Genomic DNA, 22,816 nt, shown 5'->3' with positions numbered 1-22,816 from the left:
GGGGCCGACCCCTTGGGGCCCCCGGACCAGGTGGACTGGGACCTTCCCCCGATGGAGGTGTAGGTAGGAAGTGGCCCAGGGAACGCTGCACCAGAACCAATGGTGGTGTGTTGCAGCTTGGATCCCCACTGCCGTGGTCATGTGTAAGCAATCCGCAGGGCCCTGGTCCGGGTCGCAGTTGTGTGGGAAGGCCTGCGACCCCCTACCCCCTCCCTGACAGGGTAAGCCCTCGCTGGGCTTCTTCCTCAAACCTTGTGCTGCTGCCCTGCCCTGAACTGAGGACTGGGCTTGTTCCCCAAACCTTGTGCTGTTGCCCTGCCCTGAACTGAGGACTGGGCTTGTTCCCCAAACCTTGTGCTGTTGGCCTGCCCTGAACTGAGGGCTGGGCTTCCCAGGACCACGTCTGTGACTGTGGTCCTACCTGGAGCTAAGGGCTGACTCCAGACGGTTTGACTGGCCGCGGCCCCGCCCCAGCCTTTAAGGTGGGGCCCTCCAGCTGCAGGCTGGCCAATCGTCTACTCTTAAAGGGGACAAAGCCCTGGGATGGCTAGACCCAGGGCAAGCGGTAGGGGCCTGCGCCACCCAGAGGGGTGCGGCCATAGCACCCGGGCACCTACATGTGGTGGAGAACGTGGGCACTTGGTCCCAACCCCTGACGTAAGGGGTGGGGGAGTTGGCCCAGTGGCCCCAAGAGCGGAAAGCACCCAGAAGGTGTGAGTAACTATACACTGTTTTTTTTTATTTCTCCTCCAAAACAGTGGAGATTGACAAGCTGCTGAAACACTTAGTTGATAGTCAACAAAAGCAGCAGACTGCCCAGCTACAGCAGCAACAGCAGCTGCTCCAGCAGCTGGGAGCGCAGCAGACACAGCTGCTGAATGCACTGATGTCCCAGAACCAAGAGCACCAGAGACAATGTTTACAGCAACTGGCAGCCTGGGTACCGTTGCCGGCACAGCCACAGCAGGGAGCCCAAGGGGGGGCTCCGCATCAGTCCTGCCGGTACGATTAACCAAGATGGGGCCAGTGTATGACCCAGAGGCCTTCCTAGTCACCTTTGAACTAGTAGCGGTGGTGGCCGGTTGGCCTCGGAACCAGTGGACTACACTGCTGGCCCCGTATTTGACCGGGGGAGCCCAGAGGGCCTATCGAGCATTATCTACAGAAGGCGCCCAAGACTATGACCAGGTGAAAGCAGCCATCCTCGATGCCCTGGATGTTAGCCCCGAGACATTCCGTCGACAGTTCCGGACCTTGACCTATGCCCCGGGAGCCCGGCTGTGGTGTGTGGCACAGGAATTAAGGGATGCGTGCTGACAGTGGCTGCAACTGGAGGTGAGGACCCCCACAGAGCTCATGGAGCAGATCGTTTTGGAGCAGTTCCTCTGCACCCTCCCACCGAGAGGGCGGGCTTGGGTGCGGCGCCACTGACCTACCACTGTTCAGGCCACTGTCAACCTCATGGAGGACTTCCTCGCTGCGGAGGAGCTGGAGGCACCCACAGGCTCAGCCCAGTCATCACGGCCCACTCGCCGTGGAGTCGAGAAGCAAGGGGAGCCCCGCTCCAAACTACCCAGCCTGCTACAGGAACCAACCGGTCCCCATCGGAGTCTACCATGGAAGCCAGAACCCAGTAGCCCCCAAGGGGGACCCAAGGGGTCTGCCAATGTGTGGCTACCAGGTGCAGGAGGATGACAGACCCGGGGGGGCCCAACCAGCACTGGGCCCCTGCTTCATCTATGGACAACAGGGACATCTCCAAAGAGGCTGTCCAGAACAGTTCTGCAGCTTTGGCCGGGTATGGGCGGCCAAAAGGAGGGCCCGATCCCCGCAGGCACCCACAATTACGGTCCCGGTCCTCGTTGGGACTGAGGCCATGGTCGCCTTAGTGGATTCAGGATGCAGCCAGACCCTGGTCTGCCAGTGAGCCGGCCTGGAGGCTGACCCCGCCCTAGGGACCATTCAGCTGCAGTGTATCCATGGGGACGTGTGTCCATACCCCAGTGTGCGGGTGCCCCTGACTGTGACAGGGGTAACCCATCAGTTAGTGGTCGGTCTAGCGCCCTGACTGGCATATCCCGTGGTACTAGGCCGGGACTGGCGAGGCTTCGCCGGTATCTTCCGCCCGGCCACCAGACTCAAGGGGGGAGCGACCTCTGTCCTGGAGGGGAATATGCCTGGAGGACCCACCCGAGGAAAGGAAGGGGCTAGACCTTGAACCGCTGACTGAAGGACCAGCCGAGGGCTCAAGGGGGACCAGCCCCAATGTTTGGGTGATCTCTGACTTTTGCCGGGACCAGAGGGATGACCCCACGCTAAGCTGGGCCTATGCCCAGGTTGCTGCAGTCGATGGGGTGGCAACGGACCCCCACCTAGTGGTACAGTGGCCCCACTTTGAGCTGCACCAGGACCGGCTGTACCGGGTGGACCACCCCCACACCCGGGAGCAAAGAACGCAGCTACTGGTGAGGAAATGCCACTGACGAGCTCTAATGAAGTTAGCCCATGATATCCCCACCGCCGGCCACTTGGGCCAAGAAAAGACATTAGCGCGGATACTTTCCCAGTTCTTTTGACCCAGGGTTCACCAGGAGGTCAAGAACTACTGCAGCTCCTGCCCCGTGTGCCAGCTCGCCACCACCCCTCAGGTCCCTAAGGCCCCTCTAATCCCAATGCCAGTCGATGGGACCCCGTTTGAGCGGGTGGCCATGGATTTGGTGGGCCCGCTCCCCAAAAGCATGGCGGGGTATCAGTTTGTGCTGGTCCTCGTAGACTATGCAACCCGTTTCCCGGAAGCCATCCCGCTGCGCAGTATTACAGCCCACACCATTGCAGGAGAGTTAATGAAAGTTTTTGCCCAAGTGGGGCTGCCGCGGGAACTCCTCATGGACCAAGGAACTAATTTTACGTCCCACCTGATGAAACAGGTCTGTGCACTCTTGGGGATTAAACAACTACATACCTCCGTGTACCACCCCCAGACGGATGGCCTGGTAGAACGCTTTAACCGCACTCTGAAAGATATGATGCGCAAATTTCCACCAGAGGACTTGCGCCGGTGGGATCAGCTGCTACCCCCCTTGCTTTTGGCCATCCGGGAGGTTCCCCAGTCCTCCACGTGTTTCTCTCCATTCGAGTTACTGTACGGACGTCGCCCACGGGGAGTACTCAATCTTATGCGGGAGGTCTGGGAGCAAACTGCGTCCCCCTCAAAGGGGCTACTAGAGTATGTCTTCCAGCTCCAGACGCGCCTGGAACAGGTGGGGGCCCTCGCTGAGGAAAACCTGAAAGCTGCACAGGCATCCCAAGCCCGAACATACAACCGGGAGGCGCGGAGCTCCAATTTCGAGCCAGGTGACCGAGTCTTAGTCCTGCTCCCCTCCAGTGAATCTAAACTACTGGCTCGGTGGCAGGGGCCCTATGAGATCGTTCGAGCTGTGGGCCCAGTTACCTATGAAGTTCACCAGCCAGACTGGTGAAGGAAAACACAGCGATATCATGTCAACCTGCTGAAACCGTGGCGGGACCGAGAGGGCTTCATGATAAATCCCTGCCCCCCGGATCCAGAATTGGGACCCCAGGTGCCTCGTGGGGAGGAACCTGTGGAGCCGTCCCTTGGGGCAACGCTGACTAAAGAACAATGGAAGCAGGCTCAGTGCCTCCTTCAAGCATTCCAGGACAACTTCACCACCCTCCCCAGACACACCTCCCTGGTCTGCCATGTTATCTGCATAGAGCCTGGGAAGGTGGTTCGCGACGCCGCGCGCCCGCTGCCCTTCTAGATGCGGGACGTGGTGGAAGAAGAGGTACGGGCGATGCTGGCCCTTGGGGTAATCGAACCGTCCCAAAGTGAGTGGCGCAGTCCCGTGGTGCTAGTGCCTAAGCCTAACGGCACTCAGAGGTTCTGCATTGACTTTAGACGAGTTAACGCCATCTCCAAATTTGACGCCTATCCAATGCCACAGGTTGACAAACTGTTGGGATGTCTGGGAGCGGCCCGTTATTTCAGCACCCTCGACCTCAGTAAAGGATACTGGCAGATCCCCTTAGCATCTTCGTCACGGGAGAAGACGGCCTTTGCCACTCCGTTGGGACTATACCAGTTTACCCGAATGCCCTTTGGTCTCCACGGCACGCCGGCGACCTTCCAGCGGCTCATGGACCGTCTACTCCAGCCCCATCGGGACTACGCCACGGCCTACCTCGATGACATTGTGGTATATAGTCGCCACTGGGAGGAACACCTGGACCGGGTGGCCGCGGTCCTTAGGTCGCTGCAGACAGCCGGCCTGATGGTGAACCCAAAGAAATACCGCATTGGGTGGCAAGAGACAACCTATCTCGGGTACACTATAGGAGGGGGCCAGGTAAAGCCCCTCATGGACAAGGTGCAAGCCCTGGCAGCCTGTCCTCCCCCCAATACCAAACAGCAGGTACGACGCGTCTTAGGGCTTGCGGGCTGCTATTGACGCTTTATCCCACAGTTTGCCTCAATTGCCACCCCCCGACGCAACTGTTAACAAAGGCCCAGCCGCAAAGGGTGGTATGGACAGCAGCTTCGGAGAAGGCATTCCGAACTTTGAACCATTGCCTAACGCAGGAACCCATCCTCTATAGCCCCGACTTTGCCCGCCTGTTCATCCTGCAAACAGATGCCTCGGGGGTAGGCTTAGGGGCTGTCCTATCCCAGGAGATTAACGGAGAAGATCATCCGGAGATCTATATTAGCTAGAAACTTTTCCCAAGGGAACAACTCTACGCAGTAATCGAAAGGGAGGCCCTGGCTGTGAAGTGGGCCTGTGACGCCCTTAGATATTATCTGCTGGCAGCCCCCTTCACCCTAGTCACTGACCAAGCTCCTTTACAGTGGCTGTCCCGGATGAAGGACAACAACGCCCGAATCATGAGCTGGTATTTAGCGTTACAGCCCTACGCCTTCGATGTACGTCATCGGGCAGGTAAGGACCATACAAACGCTGACTTCCTTTCCCGCCTGGGGGAGATGGAGGAGTCCGCCCCCATGGCATGGAAAACGGACTTGAGGGGCGGGGGAGTGTAGTGAGCCGCTGTGGCCTCCCACTGACTCAGAGGCAGAGGAGGCTGCGCAGAAGCCCTGGTGGGCGGGGCCTAGAGCCAGAAGAGCCAAGGGCACAGCTTGGGACCCATTAAAGCCTGGGCCTCCAGGCGGGGAGGGAGCACCTTCGCGGGCTCCCAGACGCCGGGGCGGAGAGCCTGCCATCGCCCGGCCGGCCGGGAGAAGCAAGCCCCCAGCAGCCCAGACCAGCCAGGACAGCTACGGATCTGGATGCCCCAGGGGACCTACCCGGACTTCCCAGATCTGCCAGGACCCTCACGCCGGTGGAGGACCCCCTCCTTTGAGGAAACCCCAGGCCCAGCCAGACAGGCAGGGGCTAGCAACCACGAGGCCCCAGGAGCAGCCTGCCCCAGAGTTCCAGCGGACCCCTGCAGCCCCCAGGCCGAGGATCGCCTCAGACCCTCCGTGCTACTGCCGTCGAACTACCCCAACGATGTGGAGATGACCGACTGGCTGGAGCCCCGAAAGGTAGACGATTTGGAGGGGGCTGACCCCTCGGGGCCCCCGGACCAGGTGGACTGGGACCTTCCCCCGATGGAGGTGTAGGTAGGAAGTGGCCCAGGGAACACTGCACCAGAACCCATGGCGGTGTTTTGTGCCTGGATCCCCAGCGCCGTGGTCGTGTGTAAGCGACCCACAGGGCCCCAGGCCGGGTCACAGTGGTGTGGAAGGGCCTGCGACCCCCTACCCCCTCCCTGACAGGGTAAGCCCTCGCTGGGCTTGTTCCTCAAACCTTGTGCTGCTGCCCCGCCCTGAACTGAGTGCTGGGCTTGTTCCCCAAACCTTGTTCTGTTGCCCCGCCCTGAACTGGGGGCTGGGCTTCCCAGGACCACGTCTGTGACTGTGGTCCCGCCTGGAGCTAAGGGCCGACTCCAGATGGTTTGACTGGCCGCGGCCCCGCCCCAGCCTTTAAGGCGGGGCCCTCCAGCTGCAGGCTGGCCGATTGTCTACTCTTAAAGGGGACAAAGCCCTGGGACGGCTAGACCCAGGGCAAGCGGTAGGGGCCTGCGCCACCCAGAGGGGCGCAGCCATAGCACCCGGGCGCCTACAGTTATCAAAAGCTGAATGCCAAAATTCTGCAATAGATTTAATATGTCTAATGCACAGTGCATTAGCAAAGAGCTAGCATTGCACAGAGTGGCAAATCAAAACAAAATCGTTGCTACATCGATCTTATAGTCTTATGCAGTGATCCAGAATAGTCAGCATTGATTCACCATGGGTAAGTCGTGCCTGACCAGCCTGATTGCCTTCTGTTATGAGGTAACTGGCTCTGTTGATATGGGGTTGACATAATAGACCTTGATTTTAGCAAAGCTTTTGATGCAGTCTCCCACAACGTTTGTTGCCAGCAAGTTAAAGAAGCTTGGACTGGATAAATGGAGTGTGAGATGGATTGAAAGCTGGCTAGACTGACTGACTCAACGGATAGTAATCAATGGCTCTATGTCTCATTGGTGGCCCGTATCAAGAAGAGTACCCCAGGGGTCAGTTCTGGAGCTGGTTGAATTGTAGATCTTTATTAATGACCTGGATGAATGGATGCATTGCACCCTCAGCAAATTTTCAGATGACACTTGAGTAGGGGGAAAAGGTTGATACATTGGAGGGTAGGAATAGGGCCCAGAAAGACCTAGACAAATTGGAGAATTGAGCCAGCACCTGTACTAAACACTATGCTGGAGAGCAACACTCAGAATCATGCTCACTTTGAGTTAGTGGTGTTACTCACTATTAATAAAGCACCTCTGAAGCCCCCCCGACGTCCCTCCACTGAGGGGCACTGCTCAATAGTCACCTAAAGTGGAGCCAGCACAGAGCCGCTCCTTGAAGAAGAAAAGACGGTTAATCACCCGGTGCACTAACCGAGGTTCTTCGAGATGTGTGTCCTTGTGGGTGCTCCACTATCCACCCACTTGCCCTATGCTCAGTTTCATGTAGATTCTCTGGGATAGCGAAGTAACTGGGAGACAGCTGGCTGTGCACTGCTGTGTAACCCCTCAGATCAGTGCGAGATGGTTACAGTACACGCACAGCCCATCTGGTCAATGCCAGCACAGATCTCTGATTACAAGCACAAGGTGTCAAGACACCTGAAGTAGAGCACCCACAGGGACACACATCTCTAAGAATCTTACTTAACGCATAAGGTGAGTAACTTTTTCTTTTTCTTCCTCCAGTGAAATAGATCCCTCTTTCTGACAGGGATGACTCAAACATTTGGTTTAAACAGGGTTAGAAATCCAAAATGTAGCAGGTAACAATGGAATTAAACCTGACTTTTCTGCCACCCCATATTCTTTTCTCTGGACAGCCAAGGAGTATGCAGAGGATGAGCAGAAAGAACCAGCGTCTCAAGGAACAAAGCCAAACCAGCTAAACATCAAGTATAAGCCCTGGGGTCGAGGACGGGGCACCCATCACCTGATGGATCAGCATCCTCATTTGATCCAGAGGATGGAATCTGGCTATGAGAGCAGTGAACGCAACAGCAACAGCCCAGTCAGTTTGGATATGCCCTTGTCTGAGAGCTCAAGCACGCACAGGTAGATGTTAATAAAGTGCACTCTTGGATTGTAGTGGGATGGTGGGATGCAGATGATTTTAAATTTAAAAGGTGTCCATCACTGTGCTATCCATGTCAAGAGTTAGTCTACTCTTTTGCCCGACAGTGACAATCCCTGTATCAGGCTTTGTTCTGGAGCATTTGTACTGTTAATGGACTGGCATGGAACCATGTTTGTTTGCAGCCTTCTGAGTAATTTAGAATATGTAGTTTGCAGGAATATACTTTTCAACGTTCATCTCTGGTGCCTGTCTACTGTAAAAGGAGATCACACCCAGGGTTTTACAAAAGAGTTGTCTGTGCAGATCTTAAAAATCTGTTCATGACAGTGAACTTTCCAGAGCATGGTTTTGGCATGTATTACTTCCTTAGGTTCTCCTAAAGGAACCGGAGTCATCTTCAGCAGAGAAATACCTTGCAGCTTCATAGTTTCCAGGAATCCAGGTCTATACTCTAACACATCTAGAAAAAGGATATATGGTGACAGAGCTGCAGTTGAAATTTTCTGAAAGCTGTAGGAAGCCACATTGTCTCTTATTCCCTTTGTGTACCGTTTTTTTTTTTTACTATTTTGTACAATAAGGGACCTAGACGAACTGGTGTTCTGGAAGTTTTGATGCAATTTTTGGTCCCTCTTGCAGAAAAAAAATGACTGGAAGTTATAGTTTTTGGTGTTTTTGAAAATAAAGGAGATAAATCTTATACTTGGGGTATAGAGAGATAGAGGCCAATTCCTAGGTCAATACAAAATAAAATCTAGCTGACCCCTGGGGATCTTCCCACAGAATTGTTTTAAAATACCTTCTCCTTTGAAACTGTGTGAAAGGAAGGTGAAGTTGAAATGTTATTGCCAGATTGGAAAAATATAGGGCTGTCTTGTCCTTTTCTCTAGCACACTATACGTTTCCAGCTCCTGAAAGACTGGCAAGATGTTAAACCATTGGGCTTTTTGTTTCTGTCTCTTCTTTAAGGGATTCTCATATGAAGCGTCCTGGTGGGTTGGTTCCTGCCTGGCGTAATATCCCAAAGTCACACAGTAGCAGCGTTTTAGAAGTGGAATCAGCTTCATCAACGAGTGGTTGGATAAGCATCCAGCAATCTCTTGGGAATGGTAAGCTGCCTTTTCAACCACCCCAAATATCCACAGTTGTGAAGTATAAAATGTAGTGAGGTAATTTCTTATTCCCTAGATATTTTGTCTTCACTGTGGAGGCACATGCAAATGAGGGAAATGACTCAGGATTCTGGTACAATGTTTTGGAGCTATATTTCTGGTTTACCAGTCAGTATCACCAGGAGTCTGTTGAAACATACATTTCATTCATCTTGCGAGGCATTCTTCTTCTGGCAGTGACTTGAATGGATACACCAGAGGAAAGTAATACTCGTATCTCCTCCTCTCATAATTTCAGATGCCCAACTATGCAGATAGAAGATTCCTCCCAAAATACAGTCAGTTGTCATTGACCAACATTAGTAATCTCTTGTGAAGAAGAAAGCATGCAACAGCCTCTAAAACTTTTCAGCCCAGGATTCAGAGTGGGACATCTTCAAGGCTGCACTTAGCCAGGTATCAAAGCCTTCCTGCTCTGACTCAGTCTGTGTGGAGCAGCTTACCCGAACCAGGTTCCTCCTGGCACAGTTCCCTGTTAACTGGTGCGCAAGAAACAGAAGAAGCTACTGAGGAAGGGGAGTGGGGGGGTGGCATTTCAGTCTTAAGGCCTGCCCTGGAGCCACAAACAGGTACTGCTCCACTCAGACCCTCAGGCTGATTCCTGGGAGCAGTAGAGCACCCCAGCTTACACTGGTGCCTACAATGTTCAAGGCCTTCCAGATGGCTAGGGACCTAAAGGATCATCTGGTATTGTCTCTGCCTTTCCCAGCAGCATGAAGATATAAAAGCTACACCTGCCCCCCCGCGCCCCCCCATGGGCAGTGGAACAAGGCCAGTCCCCAGAGTAGAAGCATATTTTCCCCATTTCTGCACCTAGGTCACTGGCCAAACAGTGCAGATCCCCACTACTTGATCTCCTCCAACATGGCACGTGTTGTCCATATTTCTGGCATTGGCATACCTCCTGCCAATGAACACCCTGGTCCAGGCCCCTGTCCCTTAGCTGGCCCTGAGTGTTCAGGCTCTGATCATGTGGGACCACTCTGCAGTAGTTTCCAGAGTCCTGGCACTGTTCTTGGGAAAGACATTGATTGTCACTTTCCAGGCACTGATCTGCCACACCATAAGTGAGCCATTACACGCCAGCTTCCATGGCCCCGTTCTCATCCCTGGAAGGTGACTGGTCTGAGCTGGAATGGAAGTTCAGCCTTTTGCCGAGGATACATTGATTGTCTTCAGCTTTGGAGACCAGCATGACACCTGTGGTGGCAGGTGTACTACTGGCCTGCCCAGTGTCCTTTTTGGAATCCATTATGTGTCTGTGATGTCAGTGCTTTATTCACACCATCTTGCTGCTTTGGAGAAGTGATCCCCTACATTGCCAGTACATGGCTCAGAACACGGCGCATGCAGTTGGGAAAAACAGGTGCCATCCCCTGGGAGAAAAGTGTCCCAGTCCCTTCCCCAGCTTTGCCTTCATCCTTTTCTTTACCTTTTCTCTATTAGCAACACGATCAAAACAAAGATGCAGCATCTTATCCCACAATGCACTGCACATATTAAAGGCGTAGTGATCCAATGTTTTGAGATCACATTCGCTATTTAGATATGAGTTGTTCGTTGTTGGCTTCTAGATGTTCACCGTTTATCAAAAATGAACAGGAGTGTTTTTGCTACTTTGCAATTCTAATGTTAGGAGCCACAAAGAAGTCCTTAAAGAGTCACATGTGGCTCTGGAGCCACAGGCTGCAGACCCCTGGCCTACTGAATACTCAATACAATATCCGTAGGCTACACTCTGCAGTTTTTGCTCACCCCTTCCCCACCTTCACTATCTGTCTTCAGGGACCTTTCTCACAAGCAACTCCTCATTCCAGAGGCTTAGAACCTCCTACAGTAGGTGGTGATAGAGAAGCTCCCTCAAGAAATGAGAGGGAATGGGTTCTATTCTTAATCCCAAAGTGCAAGGGTGCTTGAAACCCATTCTGGACCTGTGATGCCTCAACAGGTATCTCAAGAAGTTGAAGTTTCATGTGGTCTCCCTAGCCTCCATCATCCCCTCCCTGGAGCCAGGAAACTAAAAATCTATCCTTGACACATACTTCCATAACTCCGTCTTCCAAGGGCACTGATGATTCCTCCATTTTGTGGTAGGCTGGCACCATTTCCAGTTCATGTTGCTACCTATAAGACTCTCATCAGCCCCAAGAATATTTACAGAGTGTTGCACCAGTAGCCACTTACCTGAGGCATCAAGAAGTTCAGGTCTATCTGCACCTCAGTGACTAGCATCTTGGGACCAGGTGCGCATGAGCTTCAATCTGGTGAAGTCTACTGTCGTAATCCAGATTTATTGATAAATGAAGTCCACATAAATGTCAGAGAGCTCAGAGTGGTTTTCATAGCCTGCTATCTTGTCTGAAGGGCAGAGTGGTCCACATCCTGGCGGAAAATTCCAATGCAACATTTTATATCAGCAAGTAAGGTGGAACCAGGTTGCCAGCCCTTGGCCAAATAGCTCTCTATGAGACTTGTGTGTGCAACACGTCACTCATCTGGCAGCGCACCTTCCAGTGACCAGGAATGTGTTGGCAGATCAGCTCAGCTCAGCAGGATCTGCTCATTTTGCCATGGGTGGTCGCACCTTCTGGAGACAGTCAGTGTGCTCAACCAGACAAGGGAACTCCCTGCAAGGACTTGTTTGCGTCCAGACAAAATAGGAACTGCCATGTATTCTGCTTGGTTTGCTGGGTCGACAAGACTCCATCTGACACCTTTTTGCTCCCATGGTCTGCGACACTGTTGTGTGTCTGCCCAACAGTACTGTTCATCCACAGAGTCCTCATGGGGATCAAGCAGGACAAAGCAAAGGTAGTTCTAAAAACTCAGACTGAAACTCACTGACACTGGTTTGCGTGCTGCTGGACTGCCACTCGGGCTGGATTGACTTTCTTAGAACCCCATCAGGCAAGTTGCACTGTGCCTAATGGGTTGGCTGCTTCATAGTTGATGCAGATGAGCAGGAAGCCCTCAAACAGTGCGACCTACCTGGTCAAATGGATGTGCCAAAGTCTTAGGCCTTTCTGCATTTGCTGTTGGACTACCTCAAATTCAAGGGCCTGCCCTCTTTTGTTGGTCACGTTCTACTTGGTCACTGTTTCAGCCTTCCATGCTGCCTTCCAAGGCAGGTCAGTCTTTGCTCACGTTGCCCACAGAGGGTGAGGGTTATTAGTGGATTGTAGATCACTGTAGATTGGTTTCACAGCTCCCATTGGCCGCTGTAGCCAGTGGAAGCTGTGGAGGCTGTGCCTGTGGAGTGGAGGTCATGCGCACAGTCTCCTGTCCATTTTTCTGCCCAGGTGCAACAGGGACATGTTGCCACTTTTGGGGAGCTGCCCAAAGTGAGCACTCCCAGGGCCCAGCATCCCCAAAAGCCCCTCCTGTGCCCCAGCCCTGCAGTCTGATCCATTTTGTCTTTAGCAGTGACACACTGAATGTGCGCCCCAGACCTGAAGAAGAGCTCTGTGTATCTTTAAAGCTTGTCTCTCTCGCCAGCAGCAGTTGGTCCAATAAAAGATATTACATCACCCATCTGTCATTTGAAACATTAAACTACAGGCTGAACCCCTCTAATCCAGAATTCTCTCATCCAGCAACATCCACACTTTTCGTGCGCCTGGCCGTGTTTGCTGTAATCCCATAAAGTTTATTTCCAGTCACCAGTCCTGGCTGTCAGTGTTCTGTGCTGTTATTTAGCTCTTTTTTACCCCCAAATGTTCTCTAAGAGACAAGTAAGCAATGGAAGTGTTGGTAATGCTGCTAGACAATACTGATGTCCTGTGGTTCAGCAAATTCTCTCATCTGGCGCTGGTCAGGTCCCAGGGGTGCTGGATTACAGAGGTTCAAACTGTAGATAAAATGTACAGAGCACTACAAATAGTGGCAGAAAACTTGTGTTGGCAAAGGAGTAGGCACTTCGTGAGGCACTTGCCATGATCTTCAAGCTTTGCTGCTTCATCATCATCAATAACCGTGGGCTAAGTGTCCACTCATGTCTGATGCCTCTCTCACTACTTCCTTCCAAAGCTTTTCTTGCTCCCTGTTCAGAATGAACGTACAGAAGATTGAGAAGAGAGTGAAATAAGCTCAGATGCTGAGAAAGCAAATTGTGTGTTTTGGAAATGGGGCACCCTTTGAAAGTACCTATTGCTGTCTCTGGTTGTTGTTTGAAGGTGGAGAAGTGCCTGTCCCATCGAAGAGTGAACTGGATGAGTTACAGGAGGAAGTGGCAAGGAGGGCACAGGAACAGGAGCTACACAGGAAACGTGAAAAGGAACTGGAGGCATCAAGAGGCTTTAACCCCCGTCCCAGCAGGTTCATGGACCTAGATGAACTGCAGAACCAGGGTAACTCATAGACTGGAGGGGGTGGGATGCCATGTAGGTATGGAGTACAGTGTTACACATATGGGAGGTGAAGAAGATGTTTTTGATCCTTTGATTTTTCCATTGAGAGCCCCTGGCTTTTTCTTCCCCCTGACAATTCTAGTTATTCAACAGCTTTCTCCAGGGGTGAGACAAAAGATGGTCTCTGAATTTATCCAAAATGTGGGCAACAAGAAGAGAATGCTGAACTTGTGATGCCCAAGAATCTAATTTGAAAAGAAAAAACAACAACAATCCTAATTGCATTCTGCCCAAGCACCAAGCTCCACCCATGAGAGATACTAAAATGCAGATTGATGTATGCCTAACATTTAGGGTGATGTAGCTGTGGCACACCAAGGTCTGATTTTTTTTTTCCACATGCCCAAATCCATAGCTATGCTGACCTAATTACTATTGTCACTGGAGCCGGGTTGACAAAAGAACACTGTTGCTGTGGAAGGCGGTGCAACTACAGTGATAGAAAGGTGTTTTCCCTTGCTTTAGACCACAGCTACACTACAGAGTTATCAGGCTCAGCTGAGGTTCCATTTGTGAGTAACTGCAGTTCCTCTAGTGCAGGGGTCAGTAACCTCTGGCACAGGTGCCAAGAGTGGCACATGAGCCGATTTTCTTTGGCACATGAGGCAGGAGCTCAGCTCCATCGCTCCTCCATGATGCAGTTGGGAGCTTGCTCAAAGCCATGCTTCCTATGGATAAACAAAAGACCAGCTAATGCTACCAACCACCATCCAAACAGTAAAGGTCTGCATCTTTATTAATGAAGCTGCTGTCAATAAGAGTATTAGCGACTTTAAAAAGTATCACCCGCACTTGAACGATATATGTTCTTCAAGCGATACATGTTCTTCAAGCGCTTGCTCGGATCTATTTGAGTTAGGTTTGTGCATGTGTGCACAGCTGTCGATAAGTTTTCCTTAGCAACTACCAGCCCGGGTGGCTGGGGAGCCCGCTGGAGTGGCACCTGTTTGCAGCCTGTATGTGACCCAGCCAACCTGGCACCCCTTCAGTTCTCTTCTTACTGCCTGTGTGTCTGTTCCTATTGTGTAGGGAAGTACTTGTTATGTGCCACAGATCCCTAGCTCTTTGCATGCAAATAGTTGTAAATAGCTATGTTTAGCATGTAAATAGCTATGTTTAGCATAACTGTTGTTTTTGGTTCAGTCAGTCTTCCCTGTTCTTTGGGTAAGGAAGGTTTTTCTCCTCCTGTTGTTTCCTCTCTGGGCATTAAGGGAAGGAAAAAGCCCCAGGGCTTCAAGCAATGCAACGACTGCTAAAAGTCCAGGTCAATGAGAGACCCTCACAACTCCTGCCTTCATTGTTTGGGTGAAGCTCATCAAACAGATAAGTGCCATATTCTCAGGGGTTTCAAGCCCTGGACTTGTAAGGAGCGGCTCTGGCAGCTCCTCATGGAGTTGGCAGTCCAACTGCCATGGTAAGGCTCTGCACCTCTGTCCTCATTGAGCAGCATGCTATCCTCAGCTCTGAGCCTGGTGCCCGCAAGCGGCTCCACTCGCCTGAAACTGCTGATGCAGCACCATTCTCACTCTCCAGTGCACACTTCCAAGAGGCCCAAATGGTGAGCACTGATTCTGTTGACAGCGACATCCTTGGTGCAGAAGATACCAGATGCTCCCAGGGCCCAATATCCTGATGCCTCTGTGTCTTGCACGTTGAGTCCCATCCTTTTGGACTTGCCCAGAGGTGATCTGGTGTCAGCTGGGTCTTCGTTGAGTCCTGATACATAATGGGCTGCCCAGGGACTCATAAAAATGATGAGCTTCCTGGTACCTACTGAGGCCCCTCCCCTCAGTGAGTCTCCAGGGCTAACCCTGGGTACTGTCACCTGACTGCCCAACTCCTTGGGTCCACCCCAAGCAGGAACCACAGCTGCACTCCCTCAGTGTGAGACAGGCGCTTGCCTTCTGTGTTGACTGGACCTAGCCCTTCTGTAAGATCACACAGCTCTTCATGCCCATTTCTGAGTGATTCCTGGTGTCATCACAGCGCATCTCCTCCTGTATCACGTCCTGTACACAAGTTTGTTGTGGCCTCACAAAAGTCTCCACACCGCCAGTGATGGTGCGCTGTACATGAGTGCAGGCCTCCTCATCCGCTGTCCTGGCAAGTGTGTCCCTCCAGGAGATCTGTTCTGCTATGTGGTCCTCTGTGCATACCTCCACATATCACTATGTCATCGTGCAGCAAACTAAACAAGATGCAGCCTTCGAGGCTTCTGTCCTTGAACCAGCCATTTGTTGACTCTGACCCCTTCTCCTGGGTTTAGCTTGGGAAACACCTAACTCAGATAGATATGAGCAAGCACTCGAAGAAGAAAAAACGTTACTCACCATTGTAATGGTTGTTCTTTGAGATGTGTTGTTCATATCTGTTTGAAACCCATCCTCCTGCCTCACTGCCAGAGTGGTCGGCAAGCTAGAACTGAGAGGGGCTGGGTCATATTTTGGCTTTGCATACGTGCCATTCCAGGGGCTCCCCATCTGACCCAGCTGGTAGTTGCTAAGGAAAAGCTTTCTGACAGCCATGCAAGGGCACATGCACACCTAACTTGAATAAATCTGAACAACACATCTCAAACAGTAATAGTTACAACAGTGAGTGACTGGTTTGGTTTGGTTTTTCCTGACAGCAAAGGAATTCATCAAAAAAAATTGCCAGTCTGTTACCAATCACGTGAACGAGGCACTTCAAGAGACTGGCCAAAGTCTGTCATTTACGGTAAAATTACTGCTGCTGATGTTGGTTTAGCCTCTAATAATCTGTAACTTTGTGATCTCAACAGCAAAGTAGTAGCAGTAGCACTGATTGGAATTTGGAGATATAATGCCAAAGTTTGCTCTGTTATCTTGGTGTAAATTGGAATTAGCTCAGCTGAATTCAGTGGATTTACATGGTTATAACGGAGTCCTGCTTACAGTAGGAAGCTTAACATAAAATGTGATTTTTTTTTAACAGACTATGTTTAATCAATACAATCCTCTGTGCTAGACACTTCTTATTTCAGTTCAAATGTAGCTTATTTTGCCTTAGGTTAAATTGATTCTTAATTGAAGTAAATTGATCTTTGGCATAAATGCAAATAAATTCATCAAAAATCACATGTTAAAGCAGTGCAATGTTCTGTGGTAGACAAGTCTTGGAGAACTGAATTAGGTTGACAGTCTGGTATTTTCCTTCATGCAGTCTTGTTTCTTTAAAGGAATGTACGAAGTCCTGCTTCTCTGAACACAGGAATAAAAGGAGCCTACATTAGCCTACAGTCCCGCCCCCCTTTAGCCAAAAAAAAAAAAAAATACTTCCAAAAGCTCCCTCTCGCTTTTTCCAAGCCTACACTATGCTAACAGGGTACTGCTTAGCTTTCTTGCTTTTTTTCCCCTCTGCTTATATTGTACTGTCCCATAGTTACTTTACCCAAAACAATCTACAGCAAGAACCCACCCACTCACCAACTGTAAAACACCTGGGTGCGTTTACACTTCTTTTATCTTAGGTGCTTATGATTACCTTATCCTGGCAGTTATGTAGTTGAGGGTCCCTAACACCCAGGCTCGGAGTCACTCTTGCAGTCCCCAGTGGCCCTCCACATCATAAGATCCTTGAGAAAGGAAACAAGAGTTTGAGAAAGGTACAACCTCTTCAGAAGGGCTACTACAAATGACTCCTTTTAGAAGGATTTTGTACTCACAAGTGGGAGGGAGGGTAAAGGAGAAACGAAAAAAAGAATGCAAATGAGATGAAGAGTGCTGCTCCTTGCAGGGAGGAGTGATGGCTTTGAGAGATCCATGCAGGAAGCAGACTCAGTTTTTGAAGAGTCGCTGCATCAGGAGCAGAAGGGAGATTGTGCTGCAGCTTTTACTCTCTGTAATGAAGCTATATGTAAGTAACTAGTTGCTGAGCTACTGTGCTTTTGACAGTTTACTAATATCACAGAACAGGTCTGAAAAATGTACTGACTAGTCATCTGAAATTCTGAATGCAAGAATGGGGAGTGTACTGGTTTCTACTAGTGTGCTTGAAGCTAATACCTCTTTCTCAGCACCACCATTTCTGGATTTTAGTCCCATTCTCCTCCACCAGCCTGGCTCCATCTGTGCGGTTGTCTCTAGTACAACAGCCGTAATAATACAAAGATGTTAGTTTCTCTCTCTTGCTGCTGACTGGTGCATTTCAGCAAGCACCTGGTAAATTACTCTCTCCCCTGCTTTCATATATACCATAAGCAGTTTTCCCAATCCAGAGACCAGTGTGCAATGGGTTTAAGCCCTAAACCTGCCAGTACAGCATGTAGGAAAGGAGCATGAGAGAAGGTGACTCTCTAGTTACCAACAAGAAAAGGAATGCTGTAGTTATTCACATCTCAGGAGGAACAGGCAGCGTCAAGGTTTTGAAGGGCTAAATGTGTGCTGTGAATTATGGGAGTTGTGTGCTATTGCGTCTATTTTTTGTTTTGTTTTGGTATTTTATAATTTAACTGGCTGGCTATCCCACTTCAACCTCCATTGCCACTTGCTGGTTAGTAAGATTGCAAACAGAGCAAGTAATACCATGAATTTTCTATGGCAAAAATATGTTTATAGAAACTGGCTCTTCTGTGTTACAAAAGAAGGGTCAACATACAATCCTCATAAATGCTCTGTGAGCTTGCATCCCACCTGGCTATGCTCTGATTTCAAGTCCCAACCAAGTTCCCTTGCACTTAAAAGGACCGTAATAGTGGAATAAGGAGTTGTATGGAAAGAAGACTAATAATTAAATGGCATTTGTGTGGGGGCTGCAGAAAGACCCACCCCGTTTAGGGGCAGGAGGGGTTTGGCTAAAAACTCAATTTTTCTTTTGACTTGTTTTGATTTAGTTTCAGTTAATCCGTTTGAACACATGGCTAACCTGAATGTGCATTGATGGAAGTGAAAGCATCCTTGTAAACTTATCTGTGGCAGCATTTGCATGGTCCATGTTTTAAGTTCTTGCTGCATCTTTTGTTCTTTTTTTCCCAATTTTAGTATTTTTTTCTGTTTTTGGTTTCTGCTATGTTTTCTTTTGCATTTTAGCTAAACTAAGACTTGCCATGCATGATGCCAGCTCTAGCACTCACAGCAGAGCCTTAGTCGATAAGAAGCTACAAATCACTATCCGAAAAGCACGGAGTCTCCAGGATCGCATGCAGCAGCCGCCATCGCAGCCGCCGCCGCCGCCGCCGCCCTGCCACCCACGTCAGGGGGGCACCATGTCCCAATCTGCAAGGTAGTCCAAGTATATCACAGTAGAGCAGAACTCAACCACCGCTACCAGCAGCATGTTCTTGAAAGAAGTAGTGTGCTGTGTGTTTCCCTGGTTATTCAAGATCCTGTGCGGGTTGAACCTCTTTAATCTGGCACACTCTTATCTGACACCATCGCGAAACCAGCATGCTTTTAGTTAGCTGGATGATCACTTATCATGGGTGTAGCCAACTTTCCCATGGTCCCATAAACTGTTTCCAGCCACTCGTCCTGGCTCTCAGTGTTCTGTGCTGTTATTCAGCTGTAATTTATCCCTAAGTGTCTTCTAAGAGCCAGTAAGCAGTGGAAGTGTTGGTAACAAGTTAGACAATAGTGACCTCTCATGGTCCAGCAAATTCTCTTGTTTGGTACCAGTCAGTTCCCAAGGGTGTCGGACAAGAGAGGTTCAGTCTGTAGCAATCTTCCTCATAACGTGCTCAGATAATACCATACCGTAGGAGAGCGCACATCACTGCATTCGTGGTCTTAGTAGGCCAGATTAAGCATACAAAGTCAAAATGTGGCCTGTAATGGAGGCTTTTAGACGTTAATTCTGACCTGCCATTAGAACAAAGCCATGCACCGAGAGAGAGTGAAATAGATAAGTGGCTGTTAAAAGGAGGAAATGGAAAACTTTAATAAAGAAAAATTAGAAAATATCTTCAGGGCTCAATTCAGTTAAACTAATTTGATGAATGCCCTGAAATAATTGTATGGGAAGGGCAGTTATATATTTGCAGTGCTCTTAACAGAGAAAAATTCATTGAATCTTTTATTCTAGTCCACCTCTTGATTGGTACATTGGTGCAGCTCTTGGAGAAAAGTGTTCAGTTATAACCCATCCTTGCCATGTCACCTTTCCTATTCTTTCCTGACTACTCTTCCTGATGCCACCTCCATCCCGCTGCCAGGTTCCCTGCCTTCCCGCTGCTTCTAGTCTGGCTCTACATCAGGATGCTTACTTCTCTACTTTTTCCACTCCATTCTGTCTACTCCATTCAATTCTCTGCTCCCATATCTTATTCAGCTTATCCTAGTACCAGCTCTAGCTCCATTCTACCCTCTTTTCCGTGCCATCCCCCACCACCTCCAGAATGTTCTTTGCTCTGTTTCCTGGCAGCTTTTTCCATCTGTTTCTTTCCTTCTTCCACTACCCCAGCTGCATGCTCTGTGACCAAAGACCCAGTTGGAATCTCATATGAGCATCCCTTTTTAAAAATGCTTCAGGGAGATAAGTGCTAAACCCGGACCTGAAGAGGCTATATTTCAGGGTTTGGTTTTATTCTTGAAGCTGTTGAATTACGTACAGTGAAAGTAGATTGCTGTGGTAATTACAGGTCCACAGTGTCCTCAGTTATAGGAGAAACACTAAATGCAGGTGGTGGGCATTGGCAGATTTAAAACACAGAAGCATTTCACCTTTAAACATCTCTCTGTACAGATCACACTCAAATATATTGCTTAAGTCCCATCTCTGCTAAAAGAACTGTCCTATCAGAAAAATAGTTTTATATAATTTTCTACTATAGTGAGTTTTAACTCTGCAGCCAGTGAAAAAATGTCTGATGGTATCTTAATTTTTGTGCCTTTGCTTTGATATGTGTCAGCACTATAAAAAGCACAAAGTTTGTTTTTACACAAAGCTACAGTGACACTCCTCCATGAATGCTAAGTTGTATCTTCTGCATGGTAACTTTAATTTCTGTATCTGCATTCGCAAACAAGCTGACAGGATTGAAGTCATACAGCAGTCCTATTTGTCTCTGTTGGAAATAATTATCCTAACTAGTCACCAGTGTTTAGTTGTACAGTATTGTCATTCAGCATATCCAAATTAAAGTTAGCACATTACACTGGCTGTTGCTAAGTGCTGCTTTGAGCAGCAGCAGTTTTCAGTTTTTGACGGCTGCCAGGTCTATCACTGTCTAACAGAGTTGTTTCCAGTCCTCTAATTTTATTCATATTGCTAACTTGTAGACTCATGAGACTTTCTGGTTGCACCTTAGAATGCTAATAAATTCAGAGGAAATGCAGAGTGACCCAAGGACATGCACAGTTTATATTTTATGCAGACAAGGATGCATTATTTGTAATGCTTTTAAATGTTTCCTTTAATTTAGTGGATAAATAAGTCAAAGCTGAAAAAATGAGAAGGAAACTAGGGAAAATGCATTGCATTCTATTCTATTTCTCTCCTACCCAAAGTTATTTCCAATTACTGTAGAAAAGAAAACCTGAGTGAACTGTTGCCTGTTAAGACCATAAATATAATGAATCTCTTATATGGTTTGTAGCAGTCTCCTGGAGAGATTCATTTTGGTGAGGAACTTGTAATGCTTGATTTTAAATTTTTTAATTTTCATAATGTTCCCATATACACTACTGCTCCTAGCTGAACTGCCCAAGGCAACTGTACAGTGTATGTAAAATACAACAATAAAATCTTACAATAAAAATTAGCTTTTAAAATTTGAAAAGAGTAAAATAGTTTGAGTAGGTCACTTGCAATAAAATAGTTTGGAGAAAATAAAATGGAGACATTGTCTAATTAACAAAAGCAATTCTTTTGGGTGGGAAGTTTTTAATTTATGCAGAGAGTTGTGGATTGAGATGGATGTCAAGGGGGAACAAGTGCCTAGCCTTAGGGATAATTTTTAAAGAAGAAAGTTACTAATAGCTGCTCACCATTTATGTGTATTTTAGTGAACAGACTGGCCCGCTCCAAGTACTGCTGAACCCGGAGGTACCACTGGAACCCAACAGAGAGGTGGAATTTGGGTCCAGTTCATTCTTCCACCCAGCTGCTTCCTGCCATGATGTGCGCTCATCATTACATCCTGAGTCTTCCTCCCTACCCGCTCCTGCAAGCATTCCTCCAAACAGGACCATTCCTAGCTTCCAGGCTGCTTCTGCTGGTTTCAGGGACCAGAGTCCCTCTTTTCCCTATGGGCGTGGATTGGCTGAGAGACCCACAAAGACTGAGAGTGATGCCCACCATGTTATGGAGCTTGATGTGGCCCTCTCCAAAGGCCTGAAAAATCATAGGGACTGCAGCAGCAAGCTCGAAGACGTCCATAACATTAAAGCTAATCTCACACCTCAGCACAAAGTTAAGGTTAATACAGTCACTTCTGGGTCTTTGCCTACACTAGTTCCCTGTCTTCATCCAATGCAAATGTCATCGCCCAGTAAAAGCAGTCTGCACAATACATGCTTCAGACTGTCAAGCTCTCCAGCACCCACTGGAATTGATCAGGTAGAGGGCTATCATTCCATGATCTCTGCTGCTTCATCCACATCACTCCAGTGCCCCCTGGCTACCTTACCGACAGGAAACAGGCACTGCCGAGCAAACAGCCATGGAACTTCAGTGCTCCTGCAGGAAGACTTAAGCAACGTGGAGACTTGCAAACCTAAGGGGCATGTTCGTTCACTGGCGGAGCAGTTTCAGAGACTGCATGGGGTCTCCCAGAAAGAAGGTGTGCATGAGAAAGGGTGGACTGCTTCAGTCTGTCAGGACAAGAAGTCTTCAAGGCTGAGACAGGAGTCATTCACCAATTCTTCAACCTCAGGCTGTACACAATTAATTCTTCAAAGTCAAGAAAGCAGAACCCAGTCTCCTGAAAAGTTGCATTCATCCTTAGTTGTTAAAGATGGGTTTGGTTCCATGGAAGATTTTAGCACTGGACTGGTCACCCCTAAGAGTCCTGGATCAAACAGTGGCGATCCGTGCAGAAGAAGTGGGCAGAATGGAGCTGACCCTGCACTCTCTCAAAGAAGGCATACTCATGCTGGAGGTGTGAGACAGGTGGATGATGGAACTGGCACTGACATGCGTGCTTCTCTGCCTGTGGACCGATGGGTGGACAATGTCACCAGGTATTATAGTGCTCAACTGGGCTGTAAAAACACAGAATGGCTTCCTGTGCCAGGGAGGAATCCACCCCTTCCTGATTACGGACACAGTCTTTGTGGGACCCAAATGCACTTTCACCCACAGTGGGCTCAAGACACAGAGCAGGAGATCTCAGAGCTGGAGTCCCTCTACCAGGCTAGCCTACCTGGTAGGCCTGTGTTAGAAAGAATGGACTATTCCAGGCCCCCGTTGAGCAAGCCAGGTGAGAACTGTGCAGCTGTTTTACATTTGGGTAATGTTTTATCCCAAAGCAAGACTTGGACTTAGCTTATACAGAGTTCCACCAGCTTAACTAAAGGTGTGTTTCCAAACTGATTTACTGAAACAGGGCATGTTTGTCTGCAGACATTCTTATTTCAGGGTGAGGATGGCTTATGTCAGTTCTTTTCTAAAACTAAGTA

General features: G+C 49.2%; 1 protein-coding gene across 18 annotated transcripts in view; it reads left to right on the top strand.

The window, feature by feature from the left end:
* Positions 1-22,816, top strand: part of USP54 (ubiquitin specific peptidase 54) — a 202,991-nt gene that overhangs the window by 157,875 nt on the left and 22,300 nt on the right. For 9 of the 18 annotated variants that reach the window (XR_012646231.1, XM_074999694.1, XM_074999691.1 and 6 more), the window contains 6 exons: positions 7,410-7,641; positions 8,633-8,772; positions 13,008-13,181; positions 16,998-17,117; positions 18,290-18,482; positions 21,203-22,617. Coding sequence is in view for 16 of the 18 variants with exons in the window: in XM_074999694.1 (XP_074855795.1) it covers positions 7,410-7,641; positions 8,633-8,772; positions 13,008-13,181; positions 16,998-17,117; positions 18,290-18,482; positions 21,203-22,617 (2,274 nt within the window). In the remaining 2 variants the exon portion in view is untranslated. Of the gene's footprint in view, positions 1-7,409; positions 7,642-8,632; positions 8,773-13,007; positions 13,182-15,870; positions 15,960-16,997; positions 17,118-18,289; positions 18,483-21,202; positions 22,618-22,816 lie in introns of those variants that run through there. The other 9 variants (XM_074999699.1, XM_074999701.1, XM_074999698.1 and 6 more) reach the window with 6 other exon arrangements.

The sequence above is a fragment of the Carettochelys insculpta genome, chromosome 7, assembly GCF_033958435.1.
Source record: "Carettochelys insculpta isolate YL-2023 chromosome 7, ASM3395843v1, whole genome shotgun sequence".
Lineage (NCBI taxonomy): Eukaryota > Metazoa > Chordata > Testudines > Carettochelyidae > Carettochelys > Carettochelys insculpta.
Note: the sequence above shows the minus strand (reverse complement) of the source record. Positions and strands in the feature narration are given on the sequence as shown.